This window comes from Aspergillus sydowii (assembly GCF_001890705.1).
Source record: "Aspergillus sydowii CBS 593.65 unplaced genomic scaffold ASPSYscaffold_18, whole genome shotgun sequence".
NCBI classification, from domain to species: Eukaryota; Fungi; Ascomycota; class Eurotiomycetes; order Eurotiales; family Aspergillaceae; genus Aspergillus; species Aspergillus sydowii.
In genome coordinates, this window is record NW_024467876.1 from 184,646 (window position 1) to 206,376 (window position 21,731).

A 21,731-nucleotide genomic window follows, 5' to 3' on the forward strand; every position below is an offset into this window, starting at 1 on the left:
TCACATTATAGATTATAATTAGACTGCTTATATAATAATAAGAGCCTTGGAGAAACTTATCTAATAGTATAAATATTTTATCTATAGCTCTACTATCTTTACTACTATTACTATTATCTATTATATTCTTATAGAATCTTATTTATTAATAAGTAATTAATTTCTTAATCTCCCTGTTTCCTATACCCTGATTGTAAGACCCCCCGCAAGACTACCTGAGTATTCGCGAAGTATAGAGCTGAGTCAGCTTCCAGCTGGCTCAGCCTGCAAGGGAACCTCTTTATATTATAAAGAGTATAATATTAGAACTTTAGTATTAACCTACTAGAATTCCTTAATTCTTGAAATATACTACTTATAACCCCTTAATCTCTTCTTATTTAGGTGTATTACACCCTTTCACACTATTCATAATAACCTCTAAGGCCAAGGACCTTATACTGATATAGACTATTATAGAAAATATGATAGTATAAATATAGCTATTTTAATAGAAGATTTCTGAGCTTTAAGACTTATATAGGCTTTACTAAATCTATTCTATATTATATATCTAGAGTTTACTCTTTATACATAATTATAAGGTCCTTGGCCTTGGGGGTTGTTGTGAATAGTGTGACAGGGTGTAATACACCTAAATATAGGAGATAAAGAGTCGCGAATAGTATATTTTAAGAATTAAGGAATTCTAGTAGATTAATACTAAAGTTCTAATATTATATTCTTCATAATATAAAGAGGTTCCCTCGCAGGCTAAGTCAGCTGGAAGCTGACTCAGCTCTATACTTCATGAATACTTAGGTAGTCTTGCGGAGGGTCTTACAATAATACCCTATTAAGTTCTTTATAATAGCCTATTATATTAGCTGGATAGAGTAGACATGCATACAGGTTGGGTTAGGGCAGGTTAGGGCCTTAGATACTTTAACCTAATTAAGTTAAGGTCTTACTAAACCTGCTTTATAAATACTTATAGAATCTATACTAAACTTAATATAATAACTTTATTATTATAATAATAAAGACTTAAAGTTATTCTAATTAGTCCTAGTCTATTGAGATAATTTTATTACTATACTAAGTTTAATATAGATTCTATAGATCAAAGTGGGTTCTATTGAACAGAGTATGCATAAGCTGACTCAACAAATGCATAAGAATTTGCATAAATAAATGCAATACAAAAAGTCAATAATTCACTAGAGGTCTGGAAAAACCTATCTTACAAATTGAAAATAAAAAGTCAATAACTTCATGTTGAATCTAGATAAATCTATATTATAAATCTATTAATTTGGATTTCTAATATAGATAAATCTAGAATACTCAGAAAAAGGTATAAATTAATCTAAGGTTTCCTAGTTAAAAGGTCAAGGTTCTTTCATTATTATAATCATCACTATCTTATCAATATAAGTCTCCTGACTAATATAATTAGTCATACATTCATTATTTTATGACTATATGTCCTACATCCAACAGTTATTTTATTAAATTTAGTATAGATTCTATAGGTATTTATAGGGTAGGTTTAGCAAGACCTTAATCTAATTAGGTTTAGAGTACCTGAGCCCTTAACCTGCCCCAACCTAACCTGTATGCATGTCTAACTATAGCAGGTATTATTAAACCAGGGCTTTCTTAATAGGAGACTGAATAATATAGAGTAGATCTACCTAATTTAGAACAGGCTTGGTAGTAGATAATTAAAAGATAGGAGGGTAAGGATCTACTATTTAATATTCCTGTACTAGAAGAACTAATATACTAGGTAGTGGAAGAGGATCCGGGAAGATCAACGCTAGAAGTTCCTGATCCTATTTACTCTGGAAGCATGCATAAGGGTCTTTCTAGTGATATACTACTAGAGCAGAGGGTAACTGTGATATTCTATATCTATAAGTAATAGGTATAGAAAAAGATAGATATAGTTACTATAAGCCTTACTTAACTTACTAAGATATAGATTATTACTAAATAATATATATAAGATCCTAGCTAATATATATACTTTTATAATAGTTAACTATAGAAAGTTACTATTAATAAGTATATTTATACTATAATTAATAATACTAGTTTCACTATTCTTATAAGTTTTAAAAAAAATTTAATAATAATTCAGTATCTTATTATATTTATTATAGAGATATTCAAGTCTAGTAGAAGTAAATAGTATAATCTTTATTATTCTAAAAAATAGTTAAAAGTAAATACTAGAGCCCTGTTAGCTAGTCTTATTTAAATATAAAAGAATATATGTTTTTAGAACAGATATTAGAGGATAGCTTATAAGGTCTATATTAATAATTAGTCTAACCTATTATAGGTAGAATAACTGGCAAGGAAGGAGATAAGAGACTAANAGGCTATGTTCTATAATAAGCACCTGTAGAAGCTTACTCCAGTATAGTGTTTTAAGATAGTAATTAAAGATAATATAAATATAATTTTTATGAATTTCAGGGGAGAGCTTATAATAGATAAAGATATAATAAGATTAATTATATATAAAGTAGGATTAGACATGCACAACCCATCCTGAAATCCTGAACCTGACCTGCCCTGAACCTGCATGGGTTTAGGTTTAGATTAACTATCTAGAACCTATAGAACCTGCCCTAACCTATAGAATCTATACTAAACTTAATATAGTAATAAAATTATCTAAATAGATTAGGATTAATTAGAATAACTCTAAGTCTTTATTATTATAGTAATAAAATTATTATATTAAAATTATTATAGATTCTATAGGTATTTATAAGACAGGTTTAGCAAGACCTTAACCTAATTAGATTAGAGTACCTGAGGCCTCGACCTGCCCCAACCCAACCCATATGCATGTCTAAGTGGAATTTTGAAGACTCCAGTAACATTGGGGTGGTCGGCAGACCAGACATGGCGCAATAATGTAGGCAGCCGACCGTCTGGGTCCTGCACCTGCCGTAGACTGGCAGTAAGTGTAGGCTAACAGTGACTTAGTTGGTCCCTCATGGGTTGGCATCTAGGGTTTAAGAATTGTCCACCAGAAAATATACCGAAATGGTCCGTATAAAGCCCAATCAGTTTGTTCACGCTCCTTGTGGCCTAGCAGTTATGTTTTTGACAAGAACCATATTCAAGAGTGGGTATATATATAACACAGGCTACGGTAGAGATCACCCCAGGCAGATAGGTCGGCTTAATAGTGAAGGAATGGGGGCGAGGCTGAATTCAGCCTTGTCACTCGAATCACATACGGAATCGGAAAATTGTTGCCTGTGCGCCGTGAGCTCAGTTTTCTGCGGCTTTGCTTTTTGCTTCTTCCTGTTCTTACATCTAAAATTTCAGGCCAGACTGCACATGCTATGGACAGGAAAACCCAATGCAGTCCGGTCGCTTTTTGGTGGTGATCCATGAAGTAAAGCTGTTATTAAACTTGACCTTTCTAAATCCCGAAGAATTATCGACTCACCAAGACACATGATGCATGAATCATTCATTCAACCATCGGAGGCCTGAGCACTGGTGAGGAACATTTGTTGTCAGCTTAGGTCTTGCAGGCATTTTTCATTTCTGTGAGACATGCCCGTGGTGGCTTGTTTCCCTGCTTGCCCACCTTTTCGCCTAAAGGAGAGGGCGATGTGGAATGAGGGGAGCACGAAAGATCGGTTAATATATGAAGAAGGAATGGGGGTTTAGAGTAGGCTGACTAACAGAGAATTGGCAACCCCCAAGCCGCCTAACCAGCAATATACGCTACATGCCCCTCTCTCAATTAATTATCAAGGATGTTCCTAAGTCAACATCTGCGTTGCTAAAACCCTGGTTTTCTAGCAGCGTGCACGTGTAAAGGATAGTATTACCTTCTAATCACAGTGTCGAAACTAGATTCTCACCGGCATAAGCAGCTTAAAATAGGTATCTAATCTCAATGCCTTACTAGCCGCGTGTACGCCTTTAAAGTTAAGCATCTTATCCTTTCTATTATCTATATAAAGCACCATTAGCTCTTTACTTTTATGGAAAGTAATGTAGCCTATAGATTCGGAGCTTTTCTTCTTAAATCCCAGCTAACGGGTGTGGTAGGATCAGCACCCGTGAAAAAAATCCCAGGCACATATTACATAATCATAAGACCGGCATGACGATATCGTAAGTCGAAAGGAGAGCAATTGTATCCAAAAATCCTGTTGTGGGGGCCTGAAGTACTGCGATGAGGCACGACCACCCAGGAAGTTATGCCCGACTCTGAAGCAAACATCTTTATTCCCCGGGGAGGACTCGGCATCTCTCAACGCAGGTTAATGTCAATTTGACCTTACTTTGGAGGGGTGTGATTAATAAGGCATTAGGTTGTATGGAATAACTTATGGAAAGCTCATGAATCAGTGCGTAGCTTGGCTGTGGGTTTCTCGGAGGTTGTGTGGAGTGTTGTGGGTTGATCCGCATCGGGAGATCGACACATTCCACGTACCGAATACGGCCCTATAGAGAACAATGCTCCCCTGAAGTTCCATGCTACCGTAGGGCTGTATCGTGATATTCGCGGGGAGTACTTAATCTGTTTAGTATTCCTCAGGAGTTCCTTGTGGTCGGAATTCCGTTCTATATCGTAACCTTCGACATTGTTGTTTGCCAATTCCACAGCAATATTAGCCCTACATGGTCGCTCAACATCATCTCCTTTTCCTCCTGCTGGGCTCTGTAGCGAACACCAATGCCATTCCAGATTGACTGGCAGTCCGAGTCATCAACGCCCTGGCTGGTGGTGGTGTCATTACCGAAGTGGTCACTGCTGTCGCTACCACTGCAGTCACCACCGGCACAGTCATTACTACTGACTGTGATACCACCACTGTGCCTCCACAGGAAGTTATTGAGCCTGTCACTTCTACTGTTGAGGACCGTGATGAGGCCACTGTGACTGTCGGGGAGACCTGCTACAAACACATCCTAATCACTGTCACGGTGACCGGGACTGGATCTAGGTGTTTGCCAGGACTCTCGACCGCGCCCTGGGGTCACTACAGCCCTGATTTCACCAACTAGCCCGGGAATTTGAGCCACTACCATTATCTGGTGTACACTGGTCACTGCGTTCAAGAGTTTCGACGAGCTGCGAGACTACGGTTGTTCCATCGGGGACTACGGGCAGTACAACCACTGATTGTACCACCATCACAACCCCCCTCACCACGTCGACATGGACCACGGCTACTGGCTATATCGCATGCCCTACAACCAGCCTTACTGGTCCTACTGGTCCATCAAGCTCAAGCACAACCACCAGTCTGACAGGCCCTACCAGTAGTACCACATCCACCACCAGTCCTGAAAGCACTACAACTACGACTACCACAACTCCCGAAACCACGACTACTACTACAACCACATGCCAGTCGTAATGACATCCTGGACTACACACAGTTATACAATCACGGAAGCATCATCCACCGAATATGAATTGGTCCCAGACTATATATACGAGCCGACGACTGAACAGGTGACCGCGACTGTCACCGACGTCGCTAGTGTCAAAGACACCGTTGTCGAATCGACTACGACTTCCACCTCTGAGACCGTCACCCTTACCATCGCCACCTGTACTGAGGATGGCGAGGAGCCTCCTGATGCTGTGGTTACGATGACTCCACACTTACTCCGCCCTACCAGTAGTAGATGAAGGATCTGAATTCGTCGAGAATACGATGGTTAACAGTAGACCTTTCCTTAGCCATGAACTATGACCTAGGGGGCTAGTGGGCTAACATATGACCGAAGTAAAAATTTTAGACGATGGAGTTTTTATTATCTGTTGTGCTCGTTTGGTTGAAGAATTTATAAAAGGATATAATAGGTCATTAATGTTGAAGTACACCTGAGATAGTCTCTCAATAATAATAATTTGTAATTGCATTATCATTTTTCAACTTTACGTTACATGCTCAAGTCTCTTGTGGGAATGACCTAGGCGAATCTTATGTCTATCTCTACATGAATATCTCGGCCAGCCTTACATCCCCTTCGAAAGTTGACGAGTAACAATAGTCTAAGTATTTCTGAATTAAGGCGACTGTTATCAACATTCCCAAGCATGAACCCTTTTAACTAGCACGGCCTATCCGTACCAAACAACGTCCAGCCTGACAGAAAGAAGTATCTGATTCCCCAGCCCAAGATAAGTACCAGGTTGAACTGCGCAGCACCATTCCAAATATCCCCACTATCCCCCACAAACCAGTCCACAAATCGCTTCAGTCAGTCCAGATAGGACACTGACAGATAGACTTTCTGTTGGGAAAGGCGCATTGCCAGCACTGAGGATAGTACTTAGTTGCATGTCTACAGTGAATGTACCAAAATTAACCAAGATTGTGTTCTCATTGTTAGGTGATAGAAATTAATCTTTCCCACTGAAAGACAGGATATACAGGGAGGAAGGGACATTCTAGTTTGTTCACTGAAAGGGTCACGTTCAATGTGTATACGACTGACTGCGCGCCTAAAATGGTATCCTGGCGCTTTGGGGAGAATATCTAGGGAAAAGTTGATAAATCCATGCTTGGTCTTGATATGTATGAATATCGCCTTGAGGTTTGACAAATGTTGTACAAGGTCCACAGATCATTAAGCCCACATCCACTTCAGTAGTATAAGCTTAAAGGAGTCCCACTACACCAACAGTCAGCAGAGAGGATGTGACCAAGGCTGCTATTCCCTTTCCAGCCAGGGAAGTCGAACTGTTTTCGTCTCCATCCTGTCCACCGTCGGCATTCTCATCCTGGCTCCCNTCGGAGGATTCCTCATCCATCGCGGTAGAACCATCGCCTTCATCCCCATTACTCTCCTCGACCGTACCGCCACGAGACACACAAGTGGTCACTCTCTTATCCGGAAACATATCAAATTCCTCCAAGAAAGCGTCGCAGTCGATCGTCAGGTCCGTATCGATATGCAGTTCATACCAATTGACTAAGCGTGGCAGTTTAATGCTAGAAACACGTTATTAGCGAACTTCCAAACTGCGGTAGATTAGGATATGAAAAAAGAGGATACCTATCAACCTGACCGGTCACCCGTATCACCCCCGCAAATCGGAGTTCCGGCAGGTCGATGGAAATCGGGTTACCGGTGGCTATGGTGAGATTCTCCTGAACGTAGTCGAGAGAGGATAGTGACAGTCTAGAGATTTCAGCCCCTCAAACCTTCACATATAAGTACGGGACAGTAATTAGAAGGGGAACGAACGAGGAGAAGTTGCCCCCGAAGGCGACGCTCCCGTCAACTGTAGCCAGCTTGGGCAAATTCAGTGCCACAGCCTCTCCCCACAAACTAAAGTTCGAGCCAGGATGGTAATTCAGCGCCCACGGGTCAGCAAGGGAGGTGAGCTCAGGGAACGAGACACTATGTTCGGCTTTTGTCAGGGATTCTGTTTCTTTGGTTTCGTAATAGAGGCAACTGGGATACATGCCTTGACGCCCGGCCTATCACAAAGATAGACTCAGATGAGTTGAGCAGCGCGAAGGAAACGTTCATAGTTGTCTCAACTGGGAAGGCAGGGTCGAAGATCCGGCTGTTGGCTACAACCAGGTCATGCTCGACATTTCGCAATGCGGGGAATCTCACACTTGCCCATAGCTGTTTAGCACTCCACAAGTACACATAAAACAGGGGAAAGAGAGAGGAAATGCCCACGCAGTTAAATTCCCCTTCAACTCCATAACCGAGACCTCCTCGAGCGCGGGCATCTCAAGGGCCATGTTCGCATCGCTACCAAGTCTTATCGCCCGAGCAGACATCAATTTCGGAACATCAAATATCTCCAGCTGGTCCAGCCGCACCAAACTGAGATCGTCAATGTGTTCCAGGTCCGGCATCTCAAAGGATGGGATGCTGAGCGGTCTTCCAGCGCTTCCGCCTGTTATGTCGGAGGCGTTGACGATTCCAGGGAGAACGAAGGGCTCCGTGAAATTATTCGTGATCCGATAGCGCGACAGGAGGATCGTGCAGCTGTCATTAAGGTCCTCAAGATCTGCCTGCGCATTGATGTTCTCGTAATCGATGCCGAAAGTGTTGCCGCATTCCTGCGCAGTAGCCCCTGTGAATGTGATTTAGCATTCGATCATGGGAAAAGTAGCAACCTACTAGCGGTACTACACACCCAGCGGCATGAGGCCCAGGACGATCAGCGAAAGCCACATGTTGCGTAGGCACCGGTAAATTTCACGAGCGTAAAGAAGAAATATTGGAGCCTCAAATCCAGGAGCCGGGCGACGGGCGGGGGCTATTAAAGGAATTTGTCCTAGGATTCACCCATGTCAAACGCTGCCTCGTATAGGTGGACTGATTCTGGGCATTGCAACCCTCGGCCGTAGTCTCTGGTCATGATTGGTAGATTGGATATGGTTCCTGGTGCCAAGAGCGGCCGGCGTCGCTGGGCGAGAACATGGATTCTGGGTAGTGGGGTGATAGCCGGAACACGCGGCTAAGTAGATGAACTGAATGACCGTATCAATTACTTGGTCCTGGCCAGAGCGTTTATAATAAGGATAACTTACGTTTAGCCAATAGACTTCGCTCACAATGTTCATTACAGAGCAATCCAACTGGGTACAATTGCGGCAAATGATCTAGCTCCCCCTGCTCCTATATAGAAGACCCTACTAAAACTTGTCATGCTGACTGCTGTATAAAGGTATTAGGAAAAATAACTTATTATTAGTAGTAGATAGATTCTATTAAACTAAGAGTATAGAGGATCTTCTAAGTATTATATTAATAATTCTACGGTACTCTTTTAAAATCTTATTTAATATCTGTTAACCACTCTAATTGATCTTGTACTTTAAAATTTAAATAAAATTTTTTAATATTAGTTATTTTAATTTTACTCTACTGCTCAGGTGGAGGTTATTTTTTAATATATTTATATTTTTCTTCTATAATACTATTAAGATACTTATTTTTCTTTTAAAGATCAGTAATTTTAGCTTTAATATCTCTTAATTTCTTTAAATTCTATTATTTATTATCTGCTTCTTCTAATTATTATTAAATATCTGCCTTATCTACTAGTTGTTAGGTGCCTGATAAACGTAAATATTTTTCTGATAGTAAACATCTCTGTCTATTATTTAATAATAGAGGCATGATTTCCCTAGGTAACTAATAGGTGAAGGATTAAAATTATCAGGGATAGAAGTAATAGGTAATAGTCAGGTAGAGAATCTGTCTTAAAAAAAGTAACAGATTAGTTAAGAATTATAAATTAATAGTAACTAATCCTTACTCCTCCTAATTACTAGGGACTTGCAAGATAATAAGATAATTAGAATAGTAGATACAGTAATAATAAAGTCATAGGGCTGAAAGTCATGAGGTTATATTGATTAGCCCCTTGCAGAGTGTCTCCGGTACCAATTCGGGGGTTTCTCGACGGTGTTCCGTGACATAATTAAATACTAATAGAGGCTCTATTACAGATTCTATATCTTTATCTTTAAGTATACTAAGATAAGCACCACTGAAGTATATAAATTATAGGATTCAAGATTATAAAAAGAATTATATATCCTATATATCTAAATAATTAATTTATATAAAATACATGTTACTTGGTTATTAGGAATAGCTTCAAGTTTCTTAGGCGTAGCTGAACTTAGTAGGGTGGCCGGTTGACCCATGGTGTCACGACCGCCAAGGCTGTGCCACGTGATCCCTACCAGGTGACCCATACAGACCGCCGCCGGGGTACCTACTGATAGCTACTAAGCTGGTAATCACTGACTAACTAACTGCTGATTCCCGAGCACCTAAGGAATTAATATATTATAATCCTGTGGAGGTAACTAAGGCCTCGTATCTTCCTGATCAGGAAGAATCTACTAAAGGGAACTATATAACAGCCTAACAGCCTGATCTAGGGGGGTCAGGTAAGGCAGGCATCAGGACTGCTACCTGTCTATCTCCAGAGACTACCCTGGAGGTAGGATTCTATATAAAGACCTCTAGATACTCCGGTTCTATAGATCCTTAAGCAATTCATTCTGTTTCTAACAGAGCTATCTGATTAGCTAATCTAGAATTCCTTTAGCACGGTTGACTTCGCTTCATAGTTGCTAGATTATTGGCGCCGCCGTGTGCCTTACACATGGTGACCAGCTGACCCGTGATTTACGTTAACCTCAGCCTGAGAGGTGACTGAAGAACGCTTGGCGGATGCAGAATAGTGATGCGGAGCATGTGAGGACAGCATCGCCGCCGAGAGTTACGGGTGGAAATGCGGCCGTTTCTGGCCTCAGTAGCTGTCATTTTTGGTGTCAATTTCACAGGTCCTCACATTTGAGTTGTAATAACAGCACCTGTGAATTCCCTATTACAGTTTATAATATGCATAAAGCGTTGCTACTCTATCTTTTGGTGATTTCCAGAAACTTCAGATAATGGCACTTTCGTCAATTGATTGGCATTCATTTGAGATAGACTATCACGGGCTCGAGAATGTCCGGCAGACCGAAAGGGCCAAAGTCGATCCTAGTCTAGAGGTGGTGGTTGCATATTTATACCATCCATCTTGGCTACGTCTATGGTCTCTAAATCAACACCATGTAGAAGGCGCATCTGTAATGGAATTCGAGAAATCAGTTACAAGCACTATCACAAACAAAACAAAACCTGCACTTACATTAAGAGCACGCTTGCCATATCTGAACTTTGGATTGATCGACTTGTTATAAACATTGGCGCCGCAGGTTCCGCAGAAAAAGATCCGGATCGTGTGTGACGCAAACCGATATTCCTGCCAAGTTCGCCATTTGTGTCAATATCACAGGAGAAGATCGGAAGAAAACGAAGTAGAATGATGAATCGTACCTTGAGAGACTCTATTCCTTGAATTTCCATATCATCCACGAACGCAAGAAGACTACCTGCAATATGACAGTAGCTACCTAAATCAATTGTTAACACAGAATCCAATTTGGTAGTGTCTCGCTACCCCCGTTATCATACGTACAGTTGCAAGAAGCCACTTTCACTTGCGATAGCGGCGATATAAACTTGGCGGAGAAACGTACTGCTCTGCAGTGGCAACTCCCCTCGAAGGACGTTTCTTTGGAGGTAGTATTGGACAAAGTCATTGTGTGCGGACCCTCACTTTTTCATGCGTAAACTTGTGCTGGATAAAGCTTCTGATGATATTCGGATGGGAAAACTGAACATGAGAATAGTAAAGAGAGTTTATTCAGCATGCGCATGGGAACCGTTGGGCCATTGAGAATAAACTAGGTACCATGGCTGTGCTTCCATTTTGAGTAACTGCTGGGGTTGAATTGCTTACTCCATATGATTGGGGCGTTGGGGCACAAGCCAAGCGCCCCTTCCAATAGGCTCGCGGTGTTGCGGATCCTACAACCACACGGACACTGGCAGGGGCGTTGAGGTGGTTTGCAATGTGGTTAGCCTGCTTGCCATACGAACAGTGGTCGTCAGGGGCGGGAGCCAGTCGAGCGCAGGCTGGAAAGGCGGCTGTTTCTGGCCTCAACGCAGAACCCGTTTCACCGTCAATAACACAGCTCATCGGATTCTAGTTGTAATTCAGCAATGTATACTATTTATTTTTCTTGTGTAGCTACCAGGTGTATCATATGTCGGCATGAACTCGGTTCGATGGTCTATCTCTACTCTAATGTCTCTATGTTCTCTATAGACGGACTGAACGTGGTTGATTTGGCTTCACCAATATCTTAACATGCGCTGCCTTGTTATGAATCAACTCGAGCAAGCCCTTCTTAATAACATCATCCAAGTCCACGACAGACGTAATGAGTTTCTCCGCCTCTAATTTACCTGCCTCCAACGCAGCAATGAGTCCCCGGAAATCCTCTTCCGTATAGCAGATCCCCCCCGTGAGCCGTCTCTCCCCTAACGTCAGGTCATTCAGGTTCACCATTAGCGGTTTCTCGTGAATGGCGATGTTGAACACTGTCCCTCCAGGACGCGTCCCAGCAATGGCCGTATCCAACGTGGTCTGCAGCCCAGTGCATTCAAACGTCACGTCCACTCCATCTGCCTGGACTGCAGCTTGGGCCGCAGCAACCACGGGGTCAACGCCTCCCTTTGGTGTATCTGACTCGGTCGGATCCACGACGAGATCAGCCCCAAAGTCCCGAGCCATTTGCTTGCGCGACGCAGTGACCTCGCTAATGACCACCGTCTTGGCCTCCCAGACCCGGAGGACCATGAGAATGGCCAGCCCGATGGGACCGGCGCCCGTGATGAGCGCAGTCTGCCCTTTCTGAAAGCCTGAGATGCGAACGCAGTGCCAGGCAACAGCAAGCGGCTCCATGAGTGCTCCCACCTTAAGCGATACGGAATCCGGAAGCGGGATGCAAGAGTAATGCTTCACGACAATCTCCGACGCAAGACCCCCACCGGGAGCACTGAAGCCGTGCGAGGTATACCGCTTGCAGATGTTGGGCAGGGCCAATTTACACGCTGTACAAGGGTCCACCCCGTGGTGACGATCATTCAGGGCCGGATTTACTGCGACTCGAGTGCCGACTCGGAGTTTCGGGTCGGACTCTGACACCGAGGACCCCAGCTCGACGACCGTACCTGACATTTCGTGGCCCAGCGTGACGGGCAGGCGTTGGCCGGTGTACTGATTTGCTTCGCCCTTTGCTGGCGAGAAGATCGGGCCTCCGAGGTATTCGTGGATGTCTGAACCGCAGATTCCGCAGTACGCAATTTGCACTCGGACTTCGTCCGGGCGGCAGACACTGGACTGGTTAGATAATGTGCAAAGATATGTAGGATGGAGTCATACGCTGCCGGAACCTGCTCCAATCTTACATCCTTGGGGCCGTGGAACTGGAGGGCTGTAACTGTAGGAGCCATTGTGCTGCAGAACGGTTTACTCTTGTATACCAGGCTGGGAGGGTCGCTATATAGTCCGCTCGGTTATATGCGATTCATAAACCCCACTCACAACAACGGCGCGCCAGTGGCAGTTGCAGGGTTAGTACCATAGCATACCTGCGGGGGAAGTCAAATGACCAGCCCAAGCCTGGCTGGATTGATGCAAGGATCTCAGCTCTCGGTCGAGACCCAAGCACGCAGCGCCGTAGTAGACTGGTTGCCAAAGCCCAAGTCCACCGAATCCACCAATTCGCGTGCGAGCTGCCGACCGATTGCAAGCCCAGGAAAGGTTCACACGGTCTGATCAACGAGAAGACAAAGAGGGCAGAGGCGCATGCCGCCACGTCAGCAGCTGCAGACGACCCCAAAGTGGCTCTTACAGTTCCATCCAGGATATCCTCCGCTCGACCGTATCCATCGCATCAAGCGTCGTGCGGGTCTGATCCTTTCTCCACATGTCGATCGCGGTGGCTCGTATCGAGGCATATAAGTGTTCGATAACGTACGTAGGAACCCTGAGTCGTTTCCACCGGCCATCGCTCTCAATGATCTTAACAAGGGCGACTAGTTAAAACTGCACCATCCTGACGCTCCATTACCAGCCATATTCCCGGCGCAGGCAACCCTTTTCACGAAGCTACGTAGCCCGCAAAAACTAGTCATCCAGCTCGGTCGCTCTGCGTTAAACATCTGCCACTTGGTGTTTCACAGCTCGTATGACTGCTGGGACCGCAGTCCATGGATAATGAAATTGTTCAGCGGACTGTCTAGTCGACTATCTGAAGGCACTGGAATTTCCTACTCTACGACAGCCTCACCAATAGACTCAACGCCAGAGGCAGGTATATTCAATCCGTTGCTTAAAGCAATTCCATGCTATCGTCGCTGTTCGAGATGCCACCCGACCTCTTCCTGCCGCTGTGACGCGTCTGAAATTCATATTGGAATCTAATGTGTAGATTGTAGTTGAAACCAGGCAGCTTCCACGCCCTCTCTCCAAGCGAAAATCCTGAAGCGCCCTGGCGAATGTGGTTGTCTGTCCATCGGCCATCGGTCTGCTCTTTATTATCATTGATATGGTCACAGATCCGAGGCCGGCGTATCAGCTTCCATAATCGTAAGAGTACCTTATCAAAGGGGCCTGGTTCTGGGCTGTGGCGATGTACTGGTACCACGGGCCCAGCGTCGCCTCTCCTCCCAGGACTTGCTGACTGGAGATATTGACGAGATGCGGTGGTCGTGGTTGAGGCTAGTAGTCGATACTCGTGTGGGGTACGCGGCGCCGCGATCTGGGCGGGCCAAACAGGGCTGTCGGCACGTATATTCCACTGCCTTCATCTCCGCTTTCTGTTTCCCCAACTTCTTCTCCATCGGCAGCAGGGCAGGGCGGATGAAGTTCGGCGGCTGCGTTCGTAGTGAGGCCCTGGTGGGCACTAACGTAAGAGACTTCGGAGTCTGGAAAGAAAGCCGCATCTACTACACTAGGCCGGTTGTTCCTTGGGCATGTGTGCTCTGACAGAGGACTGGCCGGTCTAGAGGCCTGTTCAATGATGCTTGTGGCTCTGATTGGGCTTTTGGGCTGAGATGAAGGGGTGGTTGGGAGAGTCGATGGCGATGGTGCTGGCGGCGATACGGCAGAAGATGACCCAGAGCCCGCGTCATTGTCAGTCACGGCGCCCTTCAACATGGAGGTTTCCTCTCTCAGAGCCCTTTTCACTTCCTGCCGTACTTCCTCCTGCCAATCCGCACTCGCTGAAAGCAAAAGTTCCTGGTCTCTTTGCACCTGGCGGATCCCTTTGAGAGCCATTTCAATATTGTACCCCATTACATCTCTGCGCATATTCGTCAGCATTGTTCGACATGGCAAGGGCTCTGCACTCACATTTGGATCTTGGTTGCGGCCGATTTAGTGAGGGTATACTGTTGAACTGCGATTTGCATTTGCATCAAGATACAGAAGATGCCCATATATCGTGTAAGAAGGTCCATGTCAACATGAAGAAGACGAAGCTCCTCTCTGTTCCGAAAGAGCCATTTGAGGCGCGTGCGAAGCTCGGTCCAAGCTGATGTATATTCCTTCTCCAATATGGGCTGCAGTACGCTGAGAATTGACTCTATCTTCCGGTTGACTATCCCAGATTGCGTCCACAAGGCCTCGTGAATGTCGTGGAACCGTTCTAGGTCAACTGAGAACTCGTTGATCTCCAAAATCTTTCTCATAGTGTCGCCAAAGAATTGCCACAGCTTTTTCAATATTTTGGTGCGGCTCTTCATGTCCTTGATATCCTTCCTGGCATGTCTCATGACTTTGTAGGCTGTCCTCAGCTCTTTGTACAGAGACGTAAAACTTCCAGCCAGCTGGTCGCACGCTGCGACTGCTCCGAGTACTTCTGCCATTACTGATTCGCCGTGACGTCTGAATCAAAAGCAGAGGAAAGGTGGATGTTCATTGCGCGGCGGACTCGCAGATTATAAGCAGGGTCCCCCATCAGCCCCAGATGAAACTTTCCAGCCAGAACCTTTTCGCAGGCTGTGTTAGGCAAGAGACTGAATGAGCCCCCGTATATGAAGGCAGCGACGAGGCTGAAAGAAAGGGAGTGTGTTGTCAACCCCGCATCCTGCATGAGGGCAGACGATAACAGCCTCGCCGCCAACATAACGTCACTTCGAATAAAAATGGTACGGAAGAGAAGCAATGAGTCTTGGTGGGTAGCGTCGATGCCAGTTATATCTCTGCCATGGTAGGAGTCGATGAGGGAGGAAAGGAGGGAATGCACCGGCGGACAAGTTCAATTGCCACTTTATACCTTAGCCTCGCCAAAGTCCTCGCTCCTTCAAAGCAACGCCCAGCATGAAAATGGCTTTCTCTTATCGGTAGCTTGGGTCTTTGATTGACCAACGAGTTGTGGCCACGGCTGCTTTGCATACTCCAAGGGTGCTGGTTTGTCGAGTCACCGATCCCTAAACGGGCTCAACCTTTGGTTTCCCTGATTTCGTGATCTCAATATGAGCATGCCTTGATTTTTTGGAACTGTGCATAGGGAGGGTACTACAATTGATACATCCCATCCCTGTCTGACTTTTGATTGATCGGATAGGATAGGATCAATCTGCTCCGACAACCCGCGAACTAGTATAGCCTCCTCATGGTTCGATAGGCATTGGCCCATGCTCCTCGAAGTCGTCATTAAATATACCACTACCCCTGGACCTTTGACATCTGTATAATCTGAAGATCAACTAACAGGATGTTATTAACAGGTACTCTTGCCAAGTTACAAACGTTATGAACAGGAAAGATATTATATAAAGATCTAGTTAATTGCCTACTGAAAGTTAGGGTACCCAAGGTCATTACTATAAGTAATTTACTCAAGCAAGGATGCCTGCTTTGTTTGTAACGTATGTCTTTAGTTATATTGGAGGATATACACCCCAAAATCTCACCCATAGCTACATCCAGGTTAGCGGCTCCCTTGTATATTATAACTTGCAGAGCTAAAGCAATGGTCTTCTCAAACTCAAGAAGATTATTATAAAATACCTGTACCGCGCTGCTGTCAACTTGCCAGAGCGCCATCTACCTAGATCCAAATAAAAGTGCCTTGCTCATACTTCCAGTATATAGGACAATAACAAGAGCTTTAGTATTATTTAGGATCGCTAACCGTCAGAGCTGACTTCCTGAACTCCCTTCAGATCCAGATTAAGCATGCAAAGGGCTAAAGGATCTTAAGTACTAGCTGAAATGGTTGTGCGCTTAAATGGCTGCAGAGGCTTGAAAGGAAGATTCGTTAACCTATATAATCAACATAGAGCATCTTGAAGATATGGTCATCCTTTATAAATAAACAGTATTAACACATCATACTTCAATCCCGATCTGCGATTAAAATTTAATTTCGCGGTGGAGTATCAAAGTCGAATTCTTTACTGCCACGCATCATCGCGTTACCACCGCAGTGACCTGCGACCATATACACCCCCGAAAGCAACGGACACCACTGCCATAGCGAAGAGGAGGTTGTTGAGTGGATGTGTTGGACGACTGCCAGTATCTCCGGATATATTAAAGTCCTGCCACCGCGGCCAATACAGCTGCCACCAGAACTTCCACGTATTATCTGGGTAATTCGTAGTATTGCGGCCGTTGGCGTCCAGATTCCAATTCGAACACCCGCCAGACCAAACCATTTTCTGTAACTTGCCCTGCAGGGAATTCGCATCACAGACATCCGCTGCCTCTTTTACATCGATTGTCCTGAAGTTACCGGAGAGGATAGGCTTGAATATCGTCTTAATCAGGTACTCCGCCTGCACCTCGTTAGTATAAATGACCGAATTATGCGCCGGAAAAGCATTAGGCCCAAAGATGATCCCGAAATTGGGAAAACCAGTGACAAATGTGCCCTTGTACGCCTGAGCGCCGCGGGTGCTTTGCCAGTGTTCGTTAAGGGTCGTGTGGCGGCCATGGACAGTAATTGGGGAGAGGAACTGCTGGATTTTGAAGCCCGTGCTGAGAATCACGGCATCAACATTGATATCTCGGTCTGTGGTACGAACTCCACCGTCAAAGAACTCGACAATCGGCTCGGTTGTGAGTTCGATGTTTGGTTCGTGCAGGCATTCGAGGTATCCTGGATCAAAGATGCGACGCTTGCATCCTAGGGGGAACTGAGGTATAAGGATATCATGGTATTTCTCCGGAGCTGTCTGCTTAATATATCTTACAGACTCGCGGGTGGCGTCCTCTCTTTGTTTAATTAGTGCAGGACTGTCAGACATATAGAGAGAGTGCAGGGCGTCAGTGTCCTTCCATAGTTTGAATCGATAGTACCGAGCCAGAAGCGGTATATAGCGGAAACACCACTTTTCCAGCGCGGTGAAGTCTCGATTGATCCGACTAGTAACCCACTGGGGCGACCTCTGAAACTGGTGTATTTTATTCGCCTGTTTGACGACCTGCGGCACTAGTTGTGCGGCCGAGCAGCCGTTGCCCACCACTGCAACGGTCTTTCCTGCCAGGTCATAGTCGTGATTCCAGCGCGCCGAATGCCATATCGGGCCCTTGAAAGCGTCCCAGTTGGGTATCTCGCAATCCTTGGGAATTGAAATAGTTCCCACGCACGAGACAAGCATCTCCGCCTCACGCCAAAAGGTATACCCCGTCTGAAGATCGCGCAAATGCACACGCCACAGCTGCAACTCCTCACACCATCTCGCCTCGACTACTTCAATCCCGCATCTCACATGCGGCCGAATGCCGAACGCATCAACGGTGCTGTTCAGATACTCCAAAATCTCAGGCTGTTCGGCAAACCTCTTCGACCAGTTCGGGTTCGGATAGAATGAAAAGGAATACAGATGGGAGTCGACATCACACCCTACGCCTGGGTAGGTGTTTAGGTACCATGTGCCGCCGATTTCTTGCTCGCGCTCGTAGATGATAAAGTTGTCGTATCCAAGGTCTTTCTTCAGACGCGCTGAAAGGGCGATGCCGGCGACGCCACAGCCGATTATTATAGCGCGGGGTTCAGCTGGCATGATTAGTGATTGAGTATCAGTTTAAGCTAAGTTTTGCGATTTTTGTTGGGAGAGTCGCTATAGTAACAGCGCAGTTCGACGATGTCTTGATATACGTCTTATATACCCTCGGTCGTGATATATAGCCGGCGTCTCCCCGCACTGCAGCACCTTTAGCATGATCAAAAAGCATTGACGTTCGTAGCCCCAAGACACGATATAATTCGTGGTAGACTTGGAGAAATGAGGGGTGATTGCGCATACGACGTGCATTAGCACACGCTGGGTATATGGCTGATTAGACTTAGCCACCCTCCCTCGGGCTCAAATAGACTTGCAGTGTCCACGCATTTATTCCCCATTCTGACCTTTCGAATGGAGCTACTTCGCAACAAGGTCATCGCCGTTACTGGCAGTTCGTCTGGTATTGGGCGTGCTATAGCAAGACGTTGCGCCCAGCAAGGAGCAACAGTAGTCCTTCACCATCTCGGTACCTCGCAAACACAACAAGATGCAGAATCCCTGAAACAATCTTTGGGGCCAGTTACGATGGACGAATCGCAAACGTCACATCTCATCGTTGGCGCAGACCTTACCTCTGACTCCGCCGCAGACATCCTCATCTCCCAAACAATTTCAGCCTACGGTCGTGTCGATGCACTAGTCAACAATGCCGGGATATGTCAATTCACCCCTGCAACCTCTGTAACGAAGAAATTGTTGCAACGGCAAATGGACGTGAACTATACAGCCGCGTACCTCCTTTCCCAGGCCGCCTCAAAGCAAATGGCCGACCAAGGTACTGGCGGAAGCATCGTCTCCATTTCCTCCATTACAGCAGTGAGAGGTTCGTCAAACCTCACTCATTATGCACCTACCAAGGCTGCCCTTCTGGCGATGTCTAAGTCGATGGCCGTTGAATTTGGGAAATACGGGATCAGATACAACTCCGTCCTTCCCGGGACGATCGAAACGACTATGAATGCCGCTGATCTCGCGGTAGGAGGGAAGAAAGCCATTATGAAAAGTCGAGTTCCTTTAGGGAGGCTGGGAAAGCCCGATGATGTTGCTGGTGTTGTGGTATTTCTAGCCAGTGACCTGGCAAAGTACATAACTGGGGGAGCAGATTTTGGTAGATGGGGGTGCAGCAATTTATTACCAGTAGCTGACCAAAGAGTCTCAGATAATCAGTTACATATTTAGTGAATAATCCGTTTCAAACACGTTGACCTATTGAATATCAACTACCAGTAATTGCGACTCTCATTTGCGTCCCATCGACGGGCTTCCCAATCACCTCCCAAATCTGCAACATGTCAGTCGTGTCGATATAAAAGGCTTAAGAACTCACATTGAACAGTTCAGACTTGACCTTATACTGCCCACATTCACCCATAACAGCGTGCCCCTTTTCATCACGCAATATCTCACCCAAGCCCACCTTCGTAAAGTCATAACGCCTCAACGTGCACGCCAACACCGCGCGAGCTTCAATGGTAGCCAACTCCTGCCCAATGCAATTGCGAGGACCACGCTCAAAGGGGCGCCATGCAGAAGGCGGTAATCTGCTATCCTCTATCTCGGCTCCATTTGGATACTCCATCTGATTTTGATCCAGCCAGCGTTCTGGGACGAACGTTTCCTTTGTTGGCCCATACACCCGCTCATCTCGCTGGATGATTGTCGCACAGTTGTGTAGGACCATCCCGTCAAAACACACCGTCCCTCGGTCTGGCAGTTCAACGTTGAGTCCCGATCCGTAGGGGACATGGCGCGCTGTTCCGGCTGGAGGATGGAGACGCAGCGTTTCCTTTACGATAGCGGATATATATGGCATACGGCTCAGCAAACCCTCGCTTGGGCCGGCTAGAAGCTTAGCACGAATCGAGTCCGGTGATGAATCAGGCCCGAATAGATCGTCCAGCTCCTGTCGCGCTGCCAGAAGAGCATGAGGCGTCCGGCCTAGCTCGTAGAATGCCCATTGAAGAAGACTGCTTGTCGTGTCATGGCCAGCAAACAGGAACGTCTTGATCTGATCACAGGTCTGGTCCAAGACATGTCCATCGAGACTTTCAATTCCCTCGAAGCTAAGTGCGAGGACACTCCTTGGCTTCTTCTGGGCACCATGAGCTTTCCACTCGGCATATTTCCGCTGAACCTCCCGCCTGAGGACCCTGTTTAGCCTGCGCGAGAGCCACCATCGCCGTGCCTGCGTTGGCACTTTCAACACGTCCAAGGCCGCGCTCCCTCCAGTGCGCCAAGTAGCGACAAAGTCACGGAATAAGACAACGATTTCACTCTGGGACTCTTGTCCGCATTGGGCGCGAAAGTCCTCGTCCATCGATACGGCTCCTGGCTTTGGTCAGCAGGAATGCTACTCTTTACCTGAAAGACAAATACCAATGACATCAAACGTGAGGTTGGTGCACAGCTCGCCTAGATCGAAGACTTCACCCGACGCTGCATAGGAATCAAGGATATCGGTGAATCGGCCAACGCGGTCGAGGACGCACGGAAGAATGGATATCAGATGCTGCGGCGCGAACCCTGGATTGAAGCGCTTCCGGAGTCCTTTCCACTCGGTTCCCTAGCAAGAATCCTTCTTTTAGTCTGTGTGCAGCTCCAAGTGGTCAATCAGAGTGTACTTCAGCTAGAATAATCGATTTTGCGCCCATTAATGGCTTGAAAATGTCCACCGCGTTGCCCTTTGGGACACTATACGGGAATGTCTTCGAGCTGCGCGAGATCTGCTCCGCCACGCCATGGTCACAGATCACACAGATGACGTGCAGGAACGGGCGGAAATCGGCAATGAATACCGGAGGGTTTTTTAGCTTTTGCCTTATTTCCAGGAAAACCTGGTCTGTTTCAACGTTGTCTTGTTGGCCATTATTGCTCTTCCACGAAGAAAGTGCTGTGTCATACCAATATGCCGACGTCTATCGCCTTCACGCATCACGCCGTCCAACGCCTTCAGATGGCCCCAGAAGAGTGACGATCGGAGCTGGGGAAGGTTCGCATACTGTCTGAAGCGGCAAAACCTGGCTCGCTCTATGAGGTAGATGGCGATCGATGCCAGCAGCGTCAGGGCGGCGACCCAGAGCAACATCGTGCAAGACTCAATCACAGGCTACGTATTTGCAAAGAGGTGTATGGTGAGATGTCAGACACGTCAAGAGTGAGATCCAGCCCCGCATATTAATCTAACTTTTAGCCCTGTATCCGGAAGAAGACGCGAGGCTTGGCAGGTTACACTGTAGGAATGGACCGGAGATGAGCTGCTGTAGCCCAATCATTCGTCGGGT

General features: G+C 45.9%; 8 protein-coding genes across 8 annotated transcripts; 2 read left to right on the forward strand and 6 right to left on the reverse strand.

Annotated features, from left to right (window-relative positions):
- Window positions 1-4,126: 4,126 nt before the first annotated feature.
- On the forward strand, window positions 4,127-5,668 carry ASPSYDRAFT_36905 (uncharacterized protein; the record flags this gene model as incomplete). The annotated part of the gene is made up of 5 exons (XM_040845485.1): window positions 4,127-4,137; window positions 4,218-4,285; window positions 4,727-5,005; window positions 5,035-5,386; window positions 5,413-5,668. The coding sequence occupies 5 exons, from the start codon at window positions 4,127-4,129 to the stop codon at window positions 5,666-5,668; spliced, it is 966 nt and encodes a 321-aa protein (XP_040696614.1).
- Window positions 5,669-6,516: 848 nt separating this feature from the next.
- On the reverse strand, window positions 6,517-8,044 carry ASPSYDRAFT_560701 (uncharacterized protein). The gene is made up of 5 exons (XM_040849145.1): window positions 7,681-8,044; window positions 7,457-7,612; window positions 7,234-7,389; window positions 7,042-7,167; window positions 6,517-6,977 (listed from the first exon to the last, which is right to left on the reverse strand). The coding sequence occupies exons 1-5, from the start codon at window positions 7,860-7,862 to the stop codon at window positions 6,644-6,646; spliced, it is 954 nt and encodes a 317-aa protein (XP_040696615.1). The 5' UTR covers window positions 7,863-8,044; the 3' UTR covers window positions 6,517-6,643.
- Window positions 8,045-10,429: 2,385 nt separating this feature from the next.
- ASPSYDRAFT_73382 (GFA family protein) lies at window positions 10,430-11,242 on the reverse strand. The gene is made up of 4 exons (XM_040850709.1): window positions 11,000-11,242; window positions 10,858-10,934; window positions 10,670-10,783; window positions 10,430-10,605 (listed from the first exon to the last, which is right to left on the reverse strand). Exons 1-4 carry the CDS (start codon window positions 11,121-11,123, stop codon window positions 10,519-10,521), a joined length of 402 nt encoding a protein of 133 aa, XP_040696616.1. The 5' UTR covers window positions 11,124-11,242; the 3' UTR covers window positions 10,430-10,518.
- A 363-nt stretch (window positions 11,243-11,605) lies between these two features.
- Window positions 11,606-13,001, reverse strand: ASPSYDRAFT_213373 (2,3-butanediol dehydrogenase). Its single transcript, XM_040844069.1, has 2 exons — window positions 12,812-13,001; window positions 11,606-12,764 (listed from the first exon to the last, which is right to left on the reverse strand). Exons 1-2 carry the CDS (start codon window positions 12,880-12,882, stop codon window positions 11,687-11,689), a joined length of 1,149 nt encoding a protein of 382 aa, XP_040696617.1. The 5' UTR covers window positions 12,883-13,001; the 3' UTR covers window positions 11,606-11,686.
- Window positions 13,002-14,152: 1,151 nt separating this feature from the next.
- On the reverse strand, window positions 14,153-15,300 carry ASPSYDRAFT_95179 (uncharacterized protein; the record flags this gene model as incomplete). Its single annotated transcript, XM_040853082.1, has 2 exons — window positions 14,153-14,735; window positions 14,786-15,300. 2 exons carry the CDS (start codon window positions 15,298-15,300, stop codon window positions 14,153-14,155), a joined length of 1,098 nt encoding a protein of 365 aa, XP_040696618.1.
- Window positions 15,301-16,854: 1,554 nt separating this feature from the next.
- ASPSYDRAFT_95180 (flavin-containing monooxygenase) lies at window positions 16,855-18,447 on the reverse strand (the record flags this gene model as incomplete). The annotated part of the gene is made up of 1 exon (XM_040853083.1): window positions 16,855-18,447. The coding sequence occupies one exon, from the start codon at window positions 18,445-18,447 to the stop codon at window positions 16,855-16,857; it is 1,593 nt and encodes a 530-aa protein (XP_040696619.1).
- Window positions 18,448-18,801: 354 nt separating this feature from the next.
- ASPSYDRAFT_1165219 (SDR family NAD(P)-dependent oxidoreductase) lies at window positions 18,802-19,629 on the forward strand (the record flags this gene model as incomplete). The annotated part of the gene is made up of 1 exon (XM_040840160.1): window positions 18,802-19,629. The coding sequence occupies one exon, from the start codon at window positions 18,802-18,804 to the stop codon at window positions 19,627-19,629; it is 828 nt and encodes a 275-aa protein (XP_040696620.1).
- Window positions 19,484-21,575, reverse strand: ASPSYDRAFT_82754 (cytochrome P450). The gene is made up of 5 exons (XM_040851168.1): window positions 21,352-21,575; window positions 21,072-21,289; window positions 20,827-21,013; window positions 19,778-20,778; window positions 19,484-19,732 (listed from the first exon to the last, which is right to left on the reverse strand). The coding sequence occupies exons 1-5, from the start codon at window positions 21,533-21,535 to the stop codon at window positions 19,667-19,669; spliced, it is 1,656 nt and encodes a 551-aa protein (XP_040696621.1). The 5' UTR covers window positions 21,536-21,575; the 3' UTR covers window positions 19,484-19,666.
- Window positions 21,576-21,731: the final 156 nt, after the last annotated feature.